This window comes from Choloepus didactylus, chromosome 22 (assembly GCF_015220235.1).
Source record: "Choloepus didactylus isolate mChoDid1 chromosome 22, mChoDid1.pri, whole genome shotgun sequence".
In the NCBI taxonomy this organism is placed as follows: Eukaryota; Metazoa; Chordata; class Mammalia; order Pilosa; family Megalonychidae; genus Choloepus; species Choloepus didactylus.
In genome coordinates, this window is record NC_051328.1 from 5,692,745 (window position 1) to 5,711,695 (window position 18,951).

At 39.9% G+C, this 18,951-nt stretch overlaps 1 protein-coding gene across 2 annotated transcripts in view; it reads left to right on the top strand.

The window, feature by feature from the left end:
- TENT4B (terminal nucleotidyltransferase 4B) overlaps positions 1-18,951 on the top strand; it is a 77,414-nt gene that overhangs the window by 36,188 nt on the left and 22,275 nt on the right. For both annotated transcript variants that reach the window (XM_037815918.1, XM_037815919.1), the window contains exon 2: positions 18,274-18,397. In XM_037815918.1, coding sequence (XP_037671846.1) covers positions 18,274-18,397 — 124 coding nt within the window. The remainder of the gene's footprint in view (positions 1-18,273; positions 18,398-18,951) is intronic.

Here is an 18,951-nt window from a genome sequence, read left to right on the forward strand (position 1 = left end):
ATGGCTGCCATTAAACAAACAGGAAACTACAAATGCTGGAGGGGATGTGGAGAAATTGGAACTCTTATTCATTGTTGGTGGGACTGTATAATGGTTCAGCCACTCTGGAAGTCAGTCTGGCAGTTCCTTAGAAAACTAGATATAGAGCTACCATTCGATCCAGCGATTGCACTTCTCGGTATATACCCGGAAGATCGGAAAGCAGTGACACGAACAGATATCTGCACGCCAATGTTCATAGCAGCATTATTCACAATTGCCAAGAGATGGAAACAACCCAAATGTCCTTCAACAGATGAGTGGATAAATAAAATGTGGTATATACACACGATGGAATACTACGCGGCAGTAAGAAGGAACGATCTGGTGAAACATATGACAACATGGATGAACCTTGAAGACATAATGCTGAGCGAAATAAGCCAGGCACAAAAAGAGAAATATTATATGCTACCACTAATGTGAACTTTGAAAAATGTAAAACAAATGGTTTATAATGTAGAATGTAGGGGAACTAGCAGTAGAGAGCAATTAAGGAAGGGGGAACAATAATCCAAGAAGAACAGATAAGCTATTTAACGTTCTGGGGATGCCCAGAAATGACTATGGTCTGTTAATTTCTGATGGATGTAGTAGGAACAAGTTCACTGAAATGTTGCTATATTATGTAACTTTCTTGGGGTAAAGTAGGAACATGTTGGAAGTTAAGCAGTTATCTTAGGTTAGTTGTCTTTTTCTTACTCCCTTGTTATGGTCTCTTTGAAATGTTCTTTTATTGTATGTTTGTTTTCTTTTTAACTTTTTTTTTCATACAGTTGATTTAAAAAAGAAAGGAAAGTTAAAAAAAAAAAAAGAAAGAAAGAAAAAAGACAAACAAGGAAAAAAAAAAAAAAAAGATGTAGTGCCCCCTTGAGGAGCCTGTGGAGAATGCAGGGGTATTCGCCTACCCCACCTCCATGGTTGCTAACATGACCACAGACATAGGGGACTGGTGGTTTGATGGGTTGAGCCCTCTACCATAAGTTTTACCCTTGGGAAGACGGTTGCTGTAAAGGAGAGGCTAGGCCTCCCTGTATTTGTGCCTAAGAGTCTCCTCCTGAATGCCTCTTTGTTGCTCAGATGTGGCCCTCTCTCTCTGGCTAAGCCAACTTGAAAGGTGAAATCACTGCCCTCCCCGCTACGTGGGATCAGACACCCAGGGAAGTGAATCTCCCTGGCAACGTGGAATATGACTCCCGGGGAGGAATGTAGACCCGGCATCGTGGGATGGAGAACATCTTCTTGACCAAAAGGGGGATGTGAAAGGAAATGAAATAAGCTTCAGTGGCAGAGAGATTCCAAAACGAGCCGAGAGATCACTCTGGTGGGCACTCTTACGCACACTTTAGACAACCTTTTTTAGGTTCTAAAGAATTGGGGTAGCTGGTGGTGGATACCTGAAACTATTAAACTACAACCCAGAACCCATGAATCTCGAAGACAGTTGTATAAAAATGTAGCTTATGAGGGGTGACAGTGGGATTGGGAATGCCATAAGGACCAAACTCCACTTTGTCTAGTTTATGGATGGATGTGTAGAAAAGTAGGGGAAGCAAACAAACAGACAAAGGTACCCAGTGTTCTTTTTTACTTCAATTGCTCTTTTTCACTCTAATTATTATTCTTGTTATTTTTGTGTGTGTGCTAATGAAGGTGTCAGGGATTGATTTAGGTGATGAACGTACAACTATGTAATGGTACTGTAAACAATCGAAAGTACAATTTGTTTTGTATGACTGCGGGGTATGTGAATATATCTCAATAAAATGATGATTTAAAAAAAAAAAAAAAAAAAAAAAGAAGTCAGTAGCTCTTCTACATAACAGTTAACAAAGACATTTTTTCAAGTAGCTGGGATGCCCGGGGGGTGATTCTTGCTTCACTGATTCCTGGCTCCAATTCTGTTTGTCTCCCTGGCTTTGATTCTTTCTCAGGGATGGCTCGTTCTCTCCTTTGGCTGACAGGCTTCCTTTGTGGAGCTGGAGGGAAGAGAGGGATGGCTGTTGATAGAAGCAGAGAAGCTTCCTTAGTGTCCGATTGCGAAGTCCTGGGGAAGCACACCACGTGGCCCTTGGCCATGGGGATGCTGCACTCACTGGGGCCACCCACGCCTTCACCTTCCTGTCCAGGACCTCCAGCTGTGCAGCCTTCCCAGATCACATGAAATGGTAGGGGCAGGACTGTTTTCCCTAAGGAAAGGGGGTGGGACGGTAGAATTACCCAGGGGAGTCGGGGACAGATCACTGGGCAGACTGGAACAGCAAGTGTATACGCAGTCATCGAGAAAGGGTAGAATCGTCTGTAAAGAGTGCAGGACTCTTGATTAAGTATTTGGGGGGAAAAGAGTTAGAACCTTACCTTTCACCATATTCAGTTAAATTCCAAATGAATAAGTGATCGTTAAATAGTAACAAGAAAACAAAATTAAGTAACTAGAAGAAAATATAGCCAGATATTTTTCCAATATCAAGGTTAAGAAGCCTTTTGAAACATTTCACAGAGGGAAGACCTAAGAGCAGAGATTTCATACATGGCCTAATGGCTGGATCAGACCTACAGACAAGTTACCTTTTGTCTTGCTTTATTTATCTTTTAAAAATTGTGCCAGAATTTTAAAATCAAAGTTTTACCTACAAGTCTGGATTTCTAGCTTATCTTGGAGAAGTGGGATGCACTGGCAACACTGAACTTCCCGTGCCTACGTGGCAACAGTTGGCCATCACTCAGTGGCAGCTGTTTCCTTGAGACAGGGTCTGGGCCCTCCAGGTTACCACCTTCTCCACCACTCCCTGATGCATCCAGCATTAAAGTTGCATGTGAGTTGCTCTTTCTTCTTGTAGTTACCTAAGTTGTCTGTCCCTTTTAGGCAAAGATTCATTGATATAACTCCATCAAGGAAAAAAAAAGAACTTATACATATTGAAAAAATTTTAAATGGAAAGAAACTGGGTAAAATGTATTTGCTACCTATAAAGAAGGCTAAAGAACCAATAAGAAAATATGTCAACACAAAAAATAAAAATAAAAAGATTAAAGCAGTCAATTCACAGTAGTCTGTAAACTTCAGGATGGCAGGGAATATACCTGTCTTGTTGCGGGTAGTATCTTCGTGCCTAGCACTTTGTAGGCATTCAGTAAATATTTGTTAATAATGATTAATAATAGCTGATATTTATTGAAGATTTACTATATGCTAAGTAAACAGTGCCCTTTCCATATTCTTCTTTAATCCCTATATAATCCCTCCAAGTTAGTTACCCTTGTTATCCTCATTTTACTGAAGGAGGAAATTGAGGCTTGGAGTGATGAATCCCCTACCCAGGCATACCCAGAAAGTGGTGAAGCAGAGGTTTGATTCCAGCTGAATTCCATCAGATGGTTTATTGAAATGAACTGAAAAAGAAGAAATACAAATGTCAAATAAATACCGAGAAAATTCCCAACCTTACTAGGAAACAAAGAATAAAAACAAAATACTCTTGTGGAGGTTGGGGAAGACCCTTGTGCATTTTCTTGGGAGGGTGTATCAGTATCCATTCTAGTGGAGGGCATTCTGGGAGTATTTTTCAAAAGTTTAAGATGCCCATGTTCTTTCTTTCTTTTTTTTTTTTTTTCCATTTTTTTTATTGTGAACTTTAACATATATACATAACACTGATAACTTTCAAAGTATGATTTCACAAGTAGTTAGAGAGCAAATTTCAAACAATGTCATGGGTCACTATAACTTCACCCGTTTACATTATTGCAAAATATAACATACATACAGAAAGATGTCATCTCTCAATGTATAGCTCAACAAGCAGTAATATAGGTAATTTAAAAAATTGTTATAGATTACAGTTCCACAGTCTCAGTCCCTTCCTCTATCATGCAGTAGAAGGTATATACGGAAAGGTGACAACCTTCAAGGCACAATTCGATGAGCAGCTGTAGAGCAAATCCCAAAGGATGCTGTAGGCTACAGTTCCACCATGTCATTTACCTCCTCCCAGCCATTCCAGCACTCCAAGATCCAAATATATATATATAATTATATAAAGTTTCAGTATTCATAGACCTTTGTTAAATCTTATCTTGTTTGTTGCTACCCTTTCCTCTCACTTAATCTGTTTCTCCATCTTCAGGGGTGTCTAGGCAGTGAGCACCCTAACTTGTTCATATTGAAAGGGGGTGTCGATAGTATGGGGAAGGGGGCTGCATCTGGTTGTTGATCTTAAAGAGGCTGTTGCCTTTGAGTTTTAAGACTTGTCTGGTATAGGAATACTCTGGTGGATTTAAGTTTCTGAAAGATAAAACATGGTGACTGAATCTTTTATAGAATCTCAGGTGGGGACCTAGGTATTTGGGGGCTATTTTTGGTAAGGGCATGGCATATTGTGGTCATTTAGGATGTCTGCTTGGAGCTTGCATAAGAGAAACCTCCAGGATAGCCTCTAGACTCTGTTTGGGACCTCTCAGCCACTGTGACCTTAGCTTATTACCTTTCTTTTTTTCCCCTTTTAGTCAAGTAGGCATTTTCATTCCCTTGCTGCCAGGGCAGGGCTCATTCCTGGAAATCACATCCCATGTCACCAGAGAGATTTATTCCCCTGGGAGTCATGTCCCTCAGTGGGGGAGGGGGGTGGAGGGGAGGTTAATGAATATATTTGCTGAGTTGGGCTTAGAGAGAGAAAGACCATATCTGAGCAACAAAAGAGGTTCCCTGGAGGTGCCTTTTAGGCATAATTATAGGAGGCTCAGCCTCCTAAACAACCCTAAATTTCATAAGAGCAATCCTCAAGTTGAGGGCTTGATTTGTTAAGTAGTGGGTACCTAGCTTCACTTAATATATATTCTATCCCAAGATAAATGGTCAGTTTCTTATATTATCTTCACTTCATCGTACAATCATCATGACTCTCAACTTTAAAAAATTATCATAACATAATACATCCCAGAGCTCTTTTCAGCTGCTAATTATTCATCCCTAGTATTAGTGTAGAGTTGGTAAGATATTCCTATCAAATATAGTCATTAAGACGTAATGGGTAGTTTTTCCATACCACTCTGTTGTTAACCCTCTGTACCGGTGTCATGTCTTATGTCATGCTAACACTTATTTAGGTTTGTGATGCTACTTTGTGGGTTACATGCCTTTAAACAACCATTTACAGACATGTTTGCCTTCAATGCATCACTGATACTTATAATCCCATTAATGAACTGTAGTCACACTTGACCATTCCCATACCATTAAGATCACCCTCATTATCATTTCTGTACATATTAGATTGTTTCCCCCTTCACTAGCTTCTATCTCTAGGTCCCCTATATTCTATATTTTAAGATACTTATTTTACATTTCTCACTGAGTTCATATTAGTGGAAACATACTGTATCTCTTCTTTTCTGTCTGACATATTTCACTCAGCATTATGTCTTCAAGGTTCATCCATGTTTTCATATGTTTCACGACCTCGTTCCTTCTTAACTGCTGCGTAGTATTCCACCATGTGTATGTACCTCATTTTGTTTATCCATTCATCTGTTGAAGGACAATTGGATTGTTTCCATCTCTTGGCAATTGTGAACAGTGACAGTGTGAACATTGTTGTGCAAATATCTGTTTGTGTCTTTACTTTCAGATCTTCTGGGTATATACCAAGAAGTGAATTTGCTGGATCGTAGGGTAACTCGATATCTAGTTTTCTGAGGAACCACCAAACTGTCTTCCAGAGGGGCTGTACCATTATACAGTCCCACAGCAATGAATAAGAGTTCTAATTTCTCCACATCCTCTCCAGCATTTGTAGTTTCCTGTTTGTTTAATGGCAGCCATTCTTATTGGTGTGAGGTGATACCTCAATGTGGTCTTGAGTTGCATCTCAATGCCAATGAGATGAACATTTCTTCATGTGTTTTTTAGCCTTTTGTATTTCCTATTCAGAGAAATGTCTTTTCATATCTTTTGCCCATTTTACTGGGCTGTTTGTACTACTGTCATTGAGTTGTAGGATTTCTTTATATATGCAAGATATCAGTCTTTTATCAGATGCATGGTTTACAAATATTTTTTTCCATTGAGTTGGCTGCCTCTTTACCTCTTTGACAAATTCCTTTGAGGTACAGAAGCTTTTAATTTTGAGGAGTTCCCATTTATTTTTTCTTTCTTTGCTTTTGCTTTGGTTGTAAGGTTAAAGACGTAACCTCCTAAGACTAGGTCTTGAAGGTGTTTCCCTACATTATTTTCTAGGATTTTTATGGTACTGTCTCTTATATTGAGGTCTTTGATCCACTTTGAGTTAATTTTTGTGTAGGGTTTGAGGTAGGAGTCCTCTTTCATTCTTTTGCATATGGATATCCAGTTCTCCCTGGGCCATTTGTTGAAGAGACTTGTTATATCCCAGTTCAGTTGGATTTGGTGGCCTTATCAAAAGTCGATCAGCTGTAGATCTGGGGGTCTATTTCTGAACTCTCAATTTGATTTCATTGATAAATATTTCTATCTTTGTGCCAATACCATGCAGTTTTGACTATTATGGTTTTATAGTAAGCTTCAAAGTCAGGAAGTATAAGTCCTCCCACTTTGTTTTTCTTTTTTAGAATGTTTTTAGCAGTTCAAGGCATCTTTCCCTTCCAAATAAATTTGGTAACTAGGTTTTTCAAGTTGGCAAAGTAGGTGTTTGGCATTTTGATTGGAATTGCTTTGAATCTGTAAATCAGTTTGGATAGGATTGACATCTTTTTCGTGTGTGTGTGTGTGTGTGTTATGCAATTTTATTGAGATATAATCACATAACATACATTCAAAGTATACAATCAGTTGTTCACAGTATCATCATATAGTTGTACTTTCACCACAGTAAACTGTGAACATTTTCATTACTCCAAAAGGTTAAATAAAAATTAAAATAAAAAAGAACATCCAGAATATCTCATTCGCCTCCTCCCCCCATCGTTCATTTACATTTTTTTAAAATTCAGTTTTATTGAGAAATATTCACACACCCTACAGTCATCCACAGTGTACAGTCAGTTATTCACAGCATCATCATACAGTTGTATATTCATCACCAGAATCAATTTTTGAACCTTTTCCTTACTCCAAAATAAAAATAAAAGCAAAAAAGAACACCTAAATCTTTCCATCCCCTCCATCCCACCTTATTCTTCATCTAATTTTTGTCCCCATTTTTCTACTCATCTTTCCATATACTAGATAAAGGGAGTGTGAACCACAAGGTTTTCACATCACTCAGTCACACTGTGCAATCTACGTAGGTATACAAACATCTTCAAGAATCAAGGTCACTGGGTTGCAGTTTGACAGCTTCAGGTATTTCCATGTAGCGATTCCAACACACTAAAAACTAAGAAGTGGTATCTATATAGCTCGTAAGAATACCCTCCCGAGTGACCTCTTAACTCCATTTGAAATCTCTCAGCCACTGGAACCTTATTTTGTTTCATCTCTCTTCCCCCTTTTGGTCAGGAAGATCCTCTCAATCCCACTGTGCTGGGTCCAGGCTCATCTCCAGGAGTCATTTCCCCTGTTGCCAGGGGGATTTGCATCCCTGGGTGTCATATCCCATGTAGAGGGGAGGGTAATGAGTTCACCTGCTGAGTGGGCTTAGAGAGAAGGGGGCCACATCTGAGCAACAAAGAGGCTCTCGGTGTGGCAGGAGGGGAGGACTCCTAGGTTCAATTATAACTGGGCTTAGCCTCTCCCTTGTGGCAACTTGCCTCACAAGGGAAAGCCCCCAGATGGAGGGCTCGGCCCATTAAATTGGCAGTCCTCAACGTTGACAGGAAAAATGCCATAGCCCAGGTGGGGAAGTCCAACATTTCCGCATTTCTCCCTAGCTCCTCAAGGGGGCCCCGCAAATACAGTTATACTCTCTGCCCATATCACTCTGCATGTATCGAGATTTCATCCCAGCCTGTACAAATTCACCAAATCCCACTTCCCATTCATTGCTCCCTGCACCTACCTTGTTCAAACAAACTGATCTTACAAGTTAAATTATCTAGTGTGTTACAGAAAATAGAGGTCCTGCACCAGATAAACGTGTCCTCCCTTGGGCTCACACAAAAGTTGTAGTTTTAAAACCCAGTCAGTATCATCCTTTACCTTTGGGCCTGATTTGCCTTAGTCCTAACCAGATCCTCTTTTTTCATATCTCTAATTAAAGCCTGAATTCTTTTTCAGCTCTTTCAACAGTTGCTGTATGGGGTAATACTGGCATTCATTCATAGCTGCCAAGTTCCAACTCTGAGTCTCATGTGTCACACAGATCCAGAGTTCCAGAGACTGACCAGGTTATATACGAGGAGCTCAGCAGAGGATTGACATCTTAACAACGTTTAGCCTTTGTATCCATGAACATGGAATATCTTTCCATCTCTTTAGGTCCCCTTTTATTTCTTTTAGTAAAAAGTTATGTAATTTTCTATGTAAAGGTCTTTTACATCCTTGGTTAAGTTTATTCCTAGGTACTTGATTTTTTTAGTTTCTGTGGAGAATGGAATCTTTTGCTTGAGTGTCTCTTCAGTTAGGTCATTTCTAGTGTATGGGAACATTACTGACTTATGTACATTAACCTTGTATCCCGCTACTTTGCTGAATTTGTTTATTAGCTCAAGTAGCTGTGTCATCGATTTCTTGGGGTTTTCCAGATACAAGATCATATCATCTGCAAATAATGACAGTTTCACTTCTTCCTTTCCAATTTGGATGCCTTTTATTTCTTTGTCTTGCTGAATTGCTCTGACTAGCACTTCTAGGAGAATGTTGAATAAGACAGGTGACAGCGGGCATCCTTGTCTTGTTCCTGATCTTAGAGAGAAGGCTTTCAGTCTCTCACCATTGAGTACTATGCTGGCTGTGGGTTTTTCATATATGCCCTTTATCATGTTGAGGAAGTTTCCTTCAATTCATACCTTTTGAAGTGTTTTTATCAAAAAAGGATGCTGGATTTTGTCAAATGCTTTTTCAGCATCTATTGAGATGATCATTTGATTTTTCCCTTTTGATTTGTTAATGTGTTTTATTACACTGATTGATTTTCTTATGTTGACCCACCCTTGCATGCCTGGAATGAACCCCACTTGGTCATGGTGTATGATTTTTTTAATGTGTCTTTGGATTCGATTTGCAAATATTTTATTGAGAATTTTTGCATCTATATTCATGAGGGAGATTGGCCTGTAGTTTCCCTTTCTTGTAACATCTTTATCTGGTTTTGGTATTAGAGTGATGTTGGCTTCATAAAATGAGTTAGGTAGTGTTCCATTTTCTTCAATTTTTTTTGAGAGTTCAAGTAGGATTGGTGTCAGTTCTTTTTGTAAAGTTTGGTAGAATTCCCCTTTGAAGCCATCTGACAATGGGCTTTTATTTGTAGGAAGCTTTTTGAGTACTGATTGGATCTCTAGGTTTTGATTGGTTCGTTGAGGTCTTCTGTTTCTTCTCTAGTCAGTCTAGGTTGTTCATGTGTTTCCAGGAAATTATCCATCCTCTAAATTATCTAGTTTGTTGGCATGTAGTTGTTTATAGTATCCTCTTAGGATTTTTAAAATTTCTTCGGGATCTGCAGTAATGTCCACCCCCTCATTTATTATTTTGTTTATTTGGGTCTTCTCTCTGTTTTATTTTGTCAGTCTTGCCTAGGGGCTTTTCAATCTTGTTGATCTTCTCAAAGAACCAACTTTTGGTGTTATTTATTCTCTCTATTGTTTTTTTGTTCTCTATGTCATTTATTTCTGCTTTCATCCTCGTTATTTCTTTTCTTCTCCTTGGTTTGGGATTAGTTTGCTGTTCATTTTCTAGCTTCTTCAGTTGTTCTATTAGTTCTTTGATTTTAGCTCTTTCTTCCTTTTTAATGTATGCATTTAGAGCTATAAAGTTTCCCCTCTATACCAACTTTGCTGCATCCCATAAGTTTTGATATGTTGTGTTCTTATTTGTATTCACCTCTCTATATTTAGCAATTTCTCTTGCTATTTCTTGTCTGACCCACTGATTGTTTAGGAGTGTGTTGTTTAACCTCCACATATTTGTGAATGTTCTAAATCTTTGATGGTTATTGGCTTCTGGTTGCATTCCATTGTGGTCAGAGAATGTGTTTTGAATAATTTCAATCTTTTTAAATCTATTGAGACTTGTTTTATGCCCCAGCATATGACCTGTCCTGGAAAATGTTCCATGAGCACTAGAGAAGAATGTGTATATTCAGGTAATTTGGGATGTGATGCTCTATGTATGTCTTTTAAGCCTAATTTTTGTATCAGATTGTTTAGGTTCCCAGTTTTCTTATTGGTCCTCTGTCTGGTTGATCTATCTATAGCAGAGAGTGATGTATTGAAGTCTCCCACAATTATTGTGGAAACATCTGTTGCTTCCTTCAGTTTTGCCAATGTTTGTCCCATGTATTTTGGGGCACCTTGATTGGGTGCATAGACATTTATGATTGTTATTTCTTCTTGGTGATTTGTCCCTTTTATTAGTATATAGTATCCTTCTTTGTCTCTTATGACATCCTTGCACTTAAAGTCTATTTTATCTGAAATTAGTATTGCTACCCCTGCTTTCTTTTGGCTATAGCTTGCAAGGAATATTTTTTTTCCATCCTTTCACTTTCAATTTCTTTGTGTCTCTGGGTCTAAGATGAGTCTTTTGTAAACAACAAGTTGATGATTCATATTTTTTTAATCCATTGTGCCAATCTATATCTTTTAATTGGGGAGTTTAATCCATTCACATTCAGTGTTATTACTGTGAAGGCAGTTCTTGAATCCTTTGGTTTTTATTTGTCATATGTACTTTCCCCCCCTCTATCTTTATTTCCTTTAAGATACCCTTACTAAAAATCTTCAGTTCTGTGCCCTTCTCCAGACTTCTCTCCTTTTTTTCTCAGCCAGTAGGGCTCTCTTTAGTATTTCTTATAGGGCAAGTCTCTTGTTAACAAAGTCTCTCAGCATTTGTTTGTGAAAATTTTAAGCTGCCCCTCAGTTTTGAAGGAGAGCTTTGCTGGATAAAGAATTCTTGGATGGCAATTTTTTTCTTTCAGAATTTTAACTATGTCATACCACTGCCTTCTCGCCTCCATGGTGCCCACTATGTCAGTACTTAGTCTTACGTTGTTTCCCTTGTATGTGGTGAATTGTTTCTCTCTTACTGCTATAGAAGTTTCTCCTTCTTTCAGCATTTGACAATCTGGTCAGAATATGTCTTGGAGTGGGTTTATTTGTATGTATTCTATTTGGAGTTCTTTGGGCATCTTTGATTTGCATATTTATGTCGTTCAGAAGGGTTGGAAGTTTTCCCCAATAATGTCTTCGAATACACTTCCTAGCCCCTTACTCTTCCGTGCTCTCTCACCCAGGGTTTCTACTTCTAATAATTTCTTCTAAAATAAAGATTAGAGTTGGTTACAGTTTGACGTGCAAGGATGATAGCCATCATAATTTTAATTGTGGTAGCCAAGAATTGGAAGCGATCTAAATGCTCAAGAATGAGGAATTGGTGGAATAAATTATGGTATATTCATATTCTAGAACAATATGCAAATATTAAAGATTCATTTTTGTAAAATCAAACGCCATGCAAAGTGACCGTGATGTAATCACCGTTTTTCCACTGGCTCTGAAGTGGTGTATGTAGTGAAGCAGGAGGTTTGCCTCGAGTGTTTGGTGTGTGTCGGCGTCTGGCACGTGCTCAGCACTGGCTGTGTTTGCTGCTGCTAAGGGGCTGGTAATTAGGTAATTTTTTTTTTTTTTCTGTGTCCTTTCCCAAACAGCTGTAAATCTACATATTTCTTTCGGAGTTAATGTTAATTTTGAAAAAGTATAGGATCTCATGAAGTAAACCTAGTTTTATATACATTATGTTTTTCGGTTTATGTGCAAATTGAATCTTTCTGAATCATTTTGTTTGCTTTTGCATAAGCTTTTTAAAATTATGTAAATAATACCAGCACTTATCCAAACAATCTCAACAGCACAGGAAAAAAATCCAAGTAAATTGTGAAAGCCTTTCTCCAGTTACCCTTGTCTCCAGTTCCATTACTGAAAGTAATCAGTATTAATGGTTAAATTATTTTAAATATGCATTGGGAGCTTGCCCTATTTAATAAAAAACATTTATTAAGCAAATGATCACCTCTAGTGTGTTCTGGCTCTCTGGAGTTCATTTGTAGAGGTCCTTGAGATGAGGCACCCCTGTGTTGACGCTGTGCTTCTTTTACCAGTAGAGGTTGCAAGCAGGATGCCCACAGAGCGGTGCCTGTTTGTTTTTTTTAATGCAATTTTATTGAGATATATTCATATACCAGATAATCATCCAAAGTGTACAATCAGTGGTTCACAGTATCATCATATAGTTGTGCATTCATTACCCCAATCACTTTTTGAAGTTCCATTACTCCAAAAGTAAATAAATAAGTTAAAAAGAACACTCAAAACAACCCGATCCTATTTGTTCTTAAACATCAGCCCTTCCACCCTAAATAAATAAATTAAACAATTAAGTTTGGTATTAAATTTGTACACGTTAAACATGCCCACATTTCATTATTATATTTAAGAATGTAACACTTCTGTCGAATGAACTGTTCTTATTGGCATATGGACCTTGTAGATGAGGAGAGGTTCAACCTCGCTTGTTTTTTCACTCAGCAAATATTTGAGTGCCTCCCATTTGGGAAATAAATTTATTAACTAAGCTTCAGGTTCAGAATATTTGATCTTAGTTGGAGAAATACTATCAACCATTCCTCTTCAGGCTTCCCCACTTTACCCATGTTTGGTTATATCTATTCAGAATGATGGGGAAGTGGAGAATTCTTACTGAAAGGGAAAGAATTAGTGATTTGAATTCCATAAGCACTCCTAGATAATGATTTTTTCTCTCTTTTCTCTTTTTTTCTTCTTTATCTTATAATTGAAAGTAGTTGCTTGGCAAAAGTAACAGGCTTGGGGGGAGTAAGTTTTTATTGTGTCTCTTCCTAGAAGTAAAGGGGAAGGGACAGATGATGGAAGGAAACACTATCCTGAAACTGTGGCCTAACACAAGTGTAGTCCTTAAATTGGGCAGCAGCAGGTGATGCTATTTAAAAGGAGTGCTCTGATTTCTAGGAAGGCAGGTATGAGCACCTCTTAGAAGAAGAAGAAATGAAAATTTGGGAATCTAGTACATACAGACAGATGTCCAGTCTCTGCAATTTGTCCTAACCAAGGAGAGAGGTCAGCATAGTGAATGTGACATTCGTTGACTATGAATAACGGTTATTAAATGCCTACAAAGTTTACAAAAATAAGGTATGTGGGCTTTTTCTTTATTCCTTCTAAATAATTTGACATTGTATTTTCCCTCTCTCTCTCTTTTTTTCAAATCTTAGTGAGAGTTTTGGGGGGTATAAATCAGTTTGTCTGCCTCCTTACAAATGGAAGAGGGAGGGGGCTTTTTCTTCTCAGCTTTCATACTGGAAGACGTCTATTTTGATAGGCACGGCCTTTTTCAAGTGATCTCATTGTATCCTTGTCAATACTGTAGAAAATAAGAAACATTGCATAGACTTTAAAGTATAAAGATGTTAATGGGGTATTCCATTCTTGAACTACTTCTACACTTTGACTTTTTAAAAAAAGTACATATTCATTGTAGACATTTTCTTATAGCCATACCTTTAGGGCACATGCCAGACTTATTTCCTTCGGCTACAGTCTGAAAGTCAGAGGGCACCTTCAGTTTTTGGACCAAATTGCCATCCTTTCTGCTTCTGTCAGTGCTCACCCACATGCAAGAGAGTGTCCATTTGCTTAGATCCTGCTGCAGAACTTATCTGAGGGAACATAATCTTGTTTTATGACCATGTGGACATGGATGTGGGTAGATGCACATGTGTAAGCTAAGGGTCCCTTCCTGAAGAAGTGGTTCTCTGTGCCAAGTATCGGGTCTGAGGGGCTGGCTGAACCAGGCAGGCTTCTTGCTCTGGGAGAGTCGAGTCTGAGTGGGGACCCATCCACAGGTGATTCACACGATTAACTGCTGTGCAGGAGCTGGGACCTGGGCAGTCCAGTGTCATCGTACTTCACTGCAGTGATTGTGCTTCTGGGCCCTCTACAGGGGAGGTGCATCTGCGCTCCTGGGAGCTGAGTAAGAGGGTGTTCCAGGCACAGGACTCGCAGATGTGAGGAAGGGCTGATTCCTGAGAAGGCGCATGTGTTCAGGGCCCAGCTCCGTATGGCTGCTCCAGGGAGAGGGGCGAGCAGGGAGGCTAGAAGGCAGGGAATGCTCTGATGAAGAGTTTGGAAGGGGTCCCTGGTGGTCACCTGGAAGATGCCTGGAGAGGCTAGTGGCAGGGGAGACCAGTTTGGAGGCTGCTGCAGTGTCCTACCGAGAGATGAAGGGACTTGAACTGGAAGGCCCGGGTGGGGCAGATGGAGGGTGGGGTCTGATTTGGAAGAGACGTCTTTTCTGTAGACTGGATAGGCCTTGGGGACCTGTCGGCTTCAGAGGCATGAGGAAGGATGAACCAGGGAGGACGCTGCGGATCCTGTTGGGGGAAACAACTCAAGGAGGAAAGTACAAGGAGAAAGGACTAGGTTTGGGAGAAGGATGAAGAATTTTGTTTTGAACTCACTGATTAGTTTAAGATGAGGTCTAGGTAGAGGTGTCTAGCTGGCAATTGGAAGTACAGGGGCACCGATGCGTGTTTGACGGTTTCTTTGTAAAAATTGGATTCTAGAGCCTCTGAAGATGTCACTCAAATTGCACTATGCTCGCTTGAGGGCTTGCTGCTACTTCTCTTGGAGCCTACGCACATTTGAAAAAGATCAGACAGCACAGAAGGGTATAAATAAATCCTTGCCACATCAGACCTAGTACTACTCCCCCAGGCAAACCATTGCCAACAGTTTTTAATGTATTATTCCAGAAGTTTGTCTTGTATATGGCCATGTATCTAAGTATGTAAATCTTTAGCCCGACACTAACAGAAACCACACACCGTGCTTTGGGCATGCAGTACTTTCCAAATGGTTGTGTGTGCAGTTGCTGTGGGCTGGGTTTGGGGGCTCTCTGTGTCCCCAGGTGGCGGTGCTGCTCATAGGCCATCCATCAAGTTCTTTTTAAAATTTCTCAGGTTCCCCAGTTGCGAAGCATGTAACCTTTTGATCTGCAAGACTAAATTAATATTAGAGTACCATGAGTCTTTCTCCTTCAAATGTTAATTTTCTTTAATGAGTATTTTTCCTTGGTACAAAATTCTTGTTATAAAAATATTTTGTGGTAACTAATATATATATAATTTTTTTTAAGGTAGACTATATAGATTTATACATTTTTAAATGGAATTCTCCACTCCCCAATTTTTCACTCTCCAGATTTAGTAACTCTTAACAGTATGGTGGTATATAAACTCTCTTCTATGGGAGGGAAAAAAATATCTATCTATCTATATACACATACACATATACACACACAGGTACATTATATAGAGGGTTAAAAATAAAACATTTTGTTTTTCCTATGGGAAAATGTAAAGAAGATGACAAATGACCTATAATCTCATCAAACAGATAATAATCCCTTAGAAAAGCAGACATATACATGCTAGCAGTTTAAAAACAATTGTAATGATAAAGACAAGAAATGAAAGGTTCAAGTCTCCTTAACTCTCGTGCCATTCCCTCCTCTGGGAAAAGTACCTCTCCCCTAAGTAATCACTGTTAACAGTTCTCCTTCCAGAAAACTTGTAATGCACATGGAAACACATTGTGTCTCCTTTTGCTGCACACAAGAGGGATCATGCTAAACATGTTGTTAGTGCTTTTCTTTTTAAACTTAGCACATCTTCTGTCTTTCTCCTTCAGCTCACAGAGCTGTACCTCAGTCTTTCTAATGGGTCACTGGCTATGAGTGGTCGAATCATTGTTTACTCGGATCCCACCGATGGGTGTTGAGGCTTTTTCTAAATTTTTTTAGTTTTCCAAATAATGCTGTGGTGAACGTCCTTGAACAGCAGCCTTGTTCCTTCATGGAGGATGGAAAGAAGGAAAATTAAAAATTTATATAACTATTATTTATCATTTATTAGTATACAATACACACGGGAAGTCTTCTGTGTGCTTCTGGTTTGAGGGTGCAGAAGCTGCTGAAGGACTCCCATCGACCCCCAGGGCTGCCCATCTGACAGGTAGGAAGCAGAGGCTCTTCCTTTTCGATAGCCAAAGAAATTGAGCCCTTAGAGGGTCATTTCTTTATCCCCCCCCCCCCCATAATGAGCATTACAAAATTCATATAGTTCCCATAATTCTGAGATCCTAGCATTTCTGTAGTAGAGCTTTCTTAGAACAAAAGTAATGTTTTCATGCCTCTATTTAGCCCCAGATTATCCCTGGGTTGCACTTTTTTTTTAATACAGAAACTTTATTGATATCTCCTTCTTGTCATATTAGACTTGTCAACCCGTGTCGCACCTGCAGCCGGAAGGCTCCAGCCACTTGCCGAAGGAAACACAGCTGCCTACAGGCAGAGCCTGGGTCCAGAACAAGCTTTTTTGACTCTTGGGCTAAAAATGAAACCTCAGAATAATTAGAAATTGTTGACTGATCAATCAGTCACAGTTTTAAAGTTATCAGAGTTCTGGTAGCAAAAATGGGGATTGGGTCTTAAACGTGTTTTTTCCTTCCTCAAAACCATTTTTGGTCTTCCAAATTGGGGAGAAATGGACCTCTATCTGAATGGGCTTCAAGGGCACATTTTTCCTTCAAGGCTCTGTTAATAATCCCAGCCCTTCCTAGCTGGTCCACCACCTCCACCCCCACAGCTGCCAAGCCCCCCTCTACCTCTCTACTCCCGTGGTACTTGGCACCCATTTCCAGCATCACCTTTCCCCTGATGTGATAGACTGTGAGGTACTGTGATCCGGGAGCCCTGAGGTCCTCACTCCAGTTTACCTCCAGTTAACCGGAGTGGGCCCCATGGCCTGGTAAGCATTCAGTGAAAGTTAGGCACATAAGTTACCTTTGCATTTCTTTTCACTTTCCCATTCCCAAAAGAAGCTCTTTAGTTTCACCAACTTTGTAAGAAATGGCTGCTTTCATTTTCTTCTGTTCTGCAGTGTTAATTGATTATCTTCAACTCAGTACTCAGCCTAGTTATTTTTTTTCCTTCATCCTGCTGGGTAATTCCCCCAGCCCCTCAGGCTTTAGCCCTTGCAAGCATCCTCTTTCTTTCCTTATTTTGTCAGGCTCTGCCACCTAGCCGAGTGTGTGTGTGTGAGAGTGCTGTGTGTGTGTGTGTGCACGCATGTGTGTGTTGCTTCTGTTGACCATTCCTTTCCTGCCACCATCCTTGTCTAGCCCTTCATCCGGCCCCTTTACAATTGCTGTAATTTATGAACAGTTCTCCTTGCATCCAGTCTTGTTTCTCTGTCGATCCATTGTTTGCACAGTTGCCAGATTAATCTTCTTAAAATGCTGAGTTTTTTTTTTTTTTTAACTCAGTCTTCACTTAGTCTGCGTCAGAAACATTAAATAGTTCCCTGTTGCCACAGGATTAAGTCCGAACTTCTTAGCTCGTCGTTCAGAACCCCCCATTGTCCAGGGCCTGCCTTTCTTTGGGTGCTTCTCCCGCTCTTCCCTCTGCCATAGCCCTATGCATTTTGCTCCACACTTCCTATCGGTGCCTCCTCACTCAGCCTCCTGGACACCTTTAGCCCCTTCACGGAGCCTTGGTCTGCCAGTCCTTCTGCCAGGAAACATTACGAAACACATACTGAGTTGTTCACTGTGAGGAATGGATTAGAGGTAAGAGGGTAAGTCTCTTCTGCCAGGGAGCCTGCCCAGGTCACCTGGATTCACTGTCTTCTTGTGTTTATGTCCTCTAGGTTGGAAACATAAAGGCAGGGCCAGGTCTTACCCTTTTTGTTTGTTTCTTTGTTTAAGTCGCCAGCACCCAGCAGGTGTTCTGCGTAGGTAGATGATGAATGCTCTGAAGTCTGCTCGGGCACTTTCACTAATACTGCTTGGAGTTTTCCATTTTGTTTTATTATTTTGGCCTTTTCAGTTAAAGTCTGTACATTCCCATTTGAGCTTATCGTGGGTTGTCACATTAAATCTAAGGTAAAAATCTGAGTATAAAAATCATTAGCCGAATTATCTTGTAAGACTTAATTAGATGAGACTATTTAAGTTGATGATTTCTCGTTAGTGTGACCCTACCTATATTAACTTTTCCTCTTTTTTCTTCAGTCTGCATGAAGAAATCAGTGATTTTTATGAATACATGTCTCCGAGACCGGAGGAGGAGAAGATGCGGATGGAGGTGGTGAACAGGATCGAGAGTGTGATCAAGGAGCTGTGGCCCAGTGCCGACGTGAGTACCCGCCTGGGGAGCTGGGTGCTGAGAGCAGCAGCCTCGCCCGCAGGACGGGGAGTGCGCATGGGTGTCGGGTCACGGGCCTCACGTGCGGTGATGTGCATCTGTAGAGCTACAGTCTAATCACATTTTAAAGGCGAACCATTTTCTGCAGCCTTTAGAATTGGGGCATCCCAATTATTTTCATCGAATCGAATGACTGATACTTTTTTTTGTAGTGCTGCATAGCAACTACTAAGGGTGAACTATATTTAGGAAGAATTAATTTAAAGAGAAGAAAGGTGAAACCTCTTTGTAGTAGTCTGTGATTGGATGTGATATATCAAAACCCTATTACCATTTTGTACCAACCTACGGTATAAACAAATATTAATTGCTTGTAGCTGAAAGAAAATGTCAAGAAGGAATTTCTTTCCTCACTTGAAGTTCCTTTTCTTAGGCTAATGCAGGCATAAGTCTCCTCTGCCCCTGTCCTGAAATTGCTGTTTTCTCCTTGCTTTCTGACTACTCCTTTCTTCCCAATACAGCCCCCACCCAATGAATGGAATGTT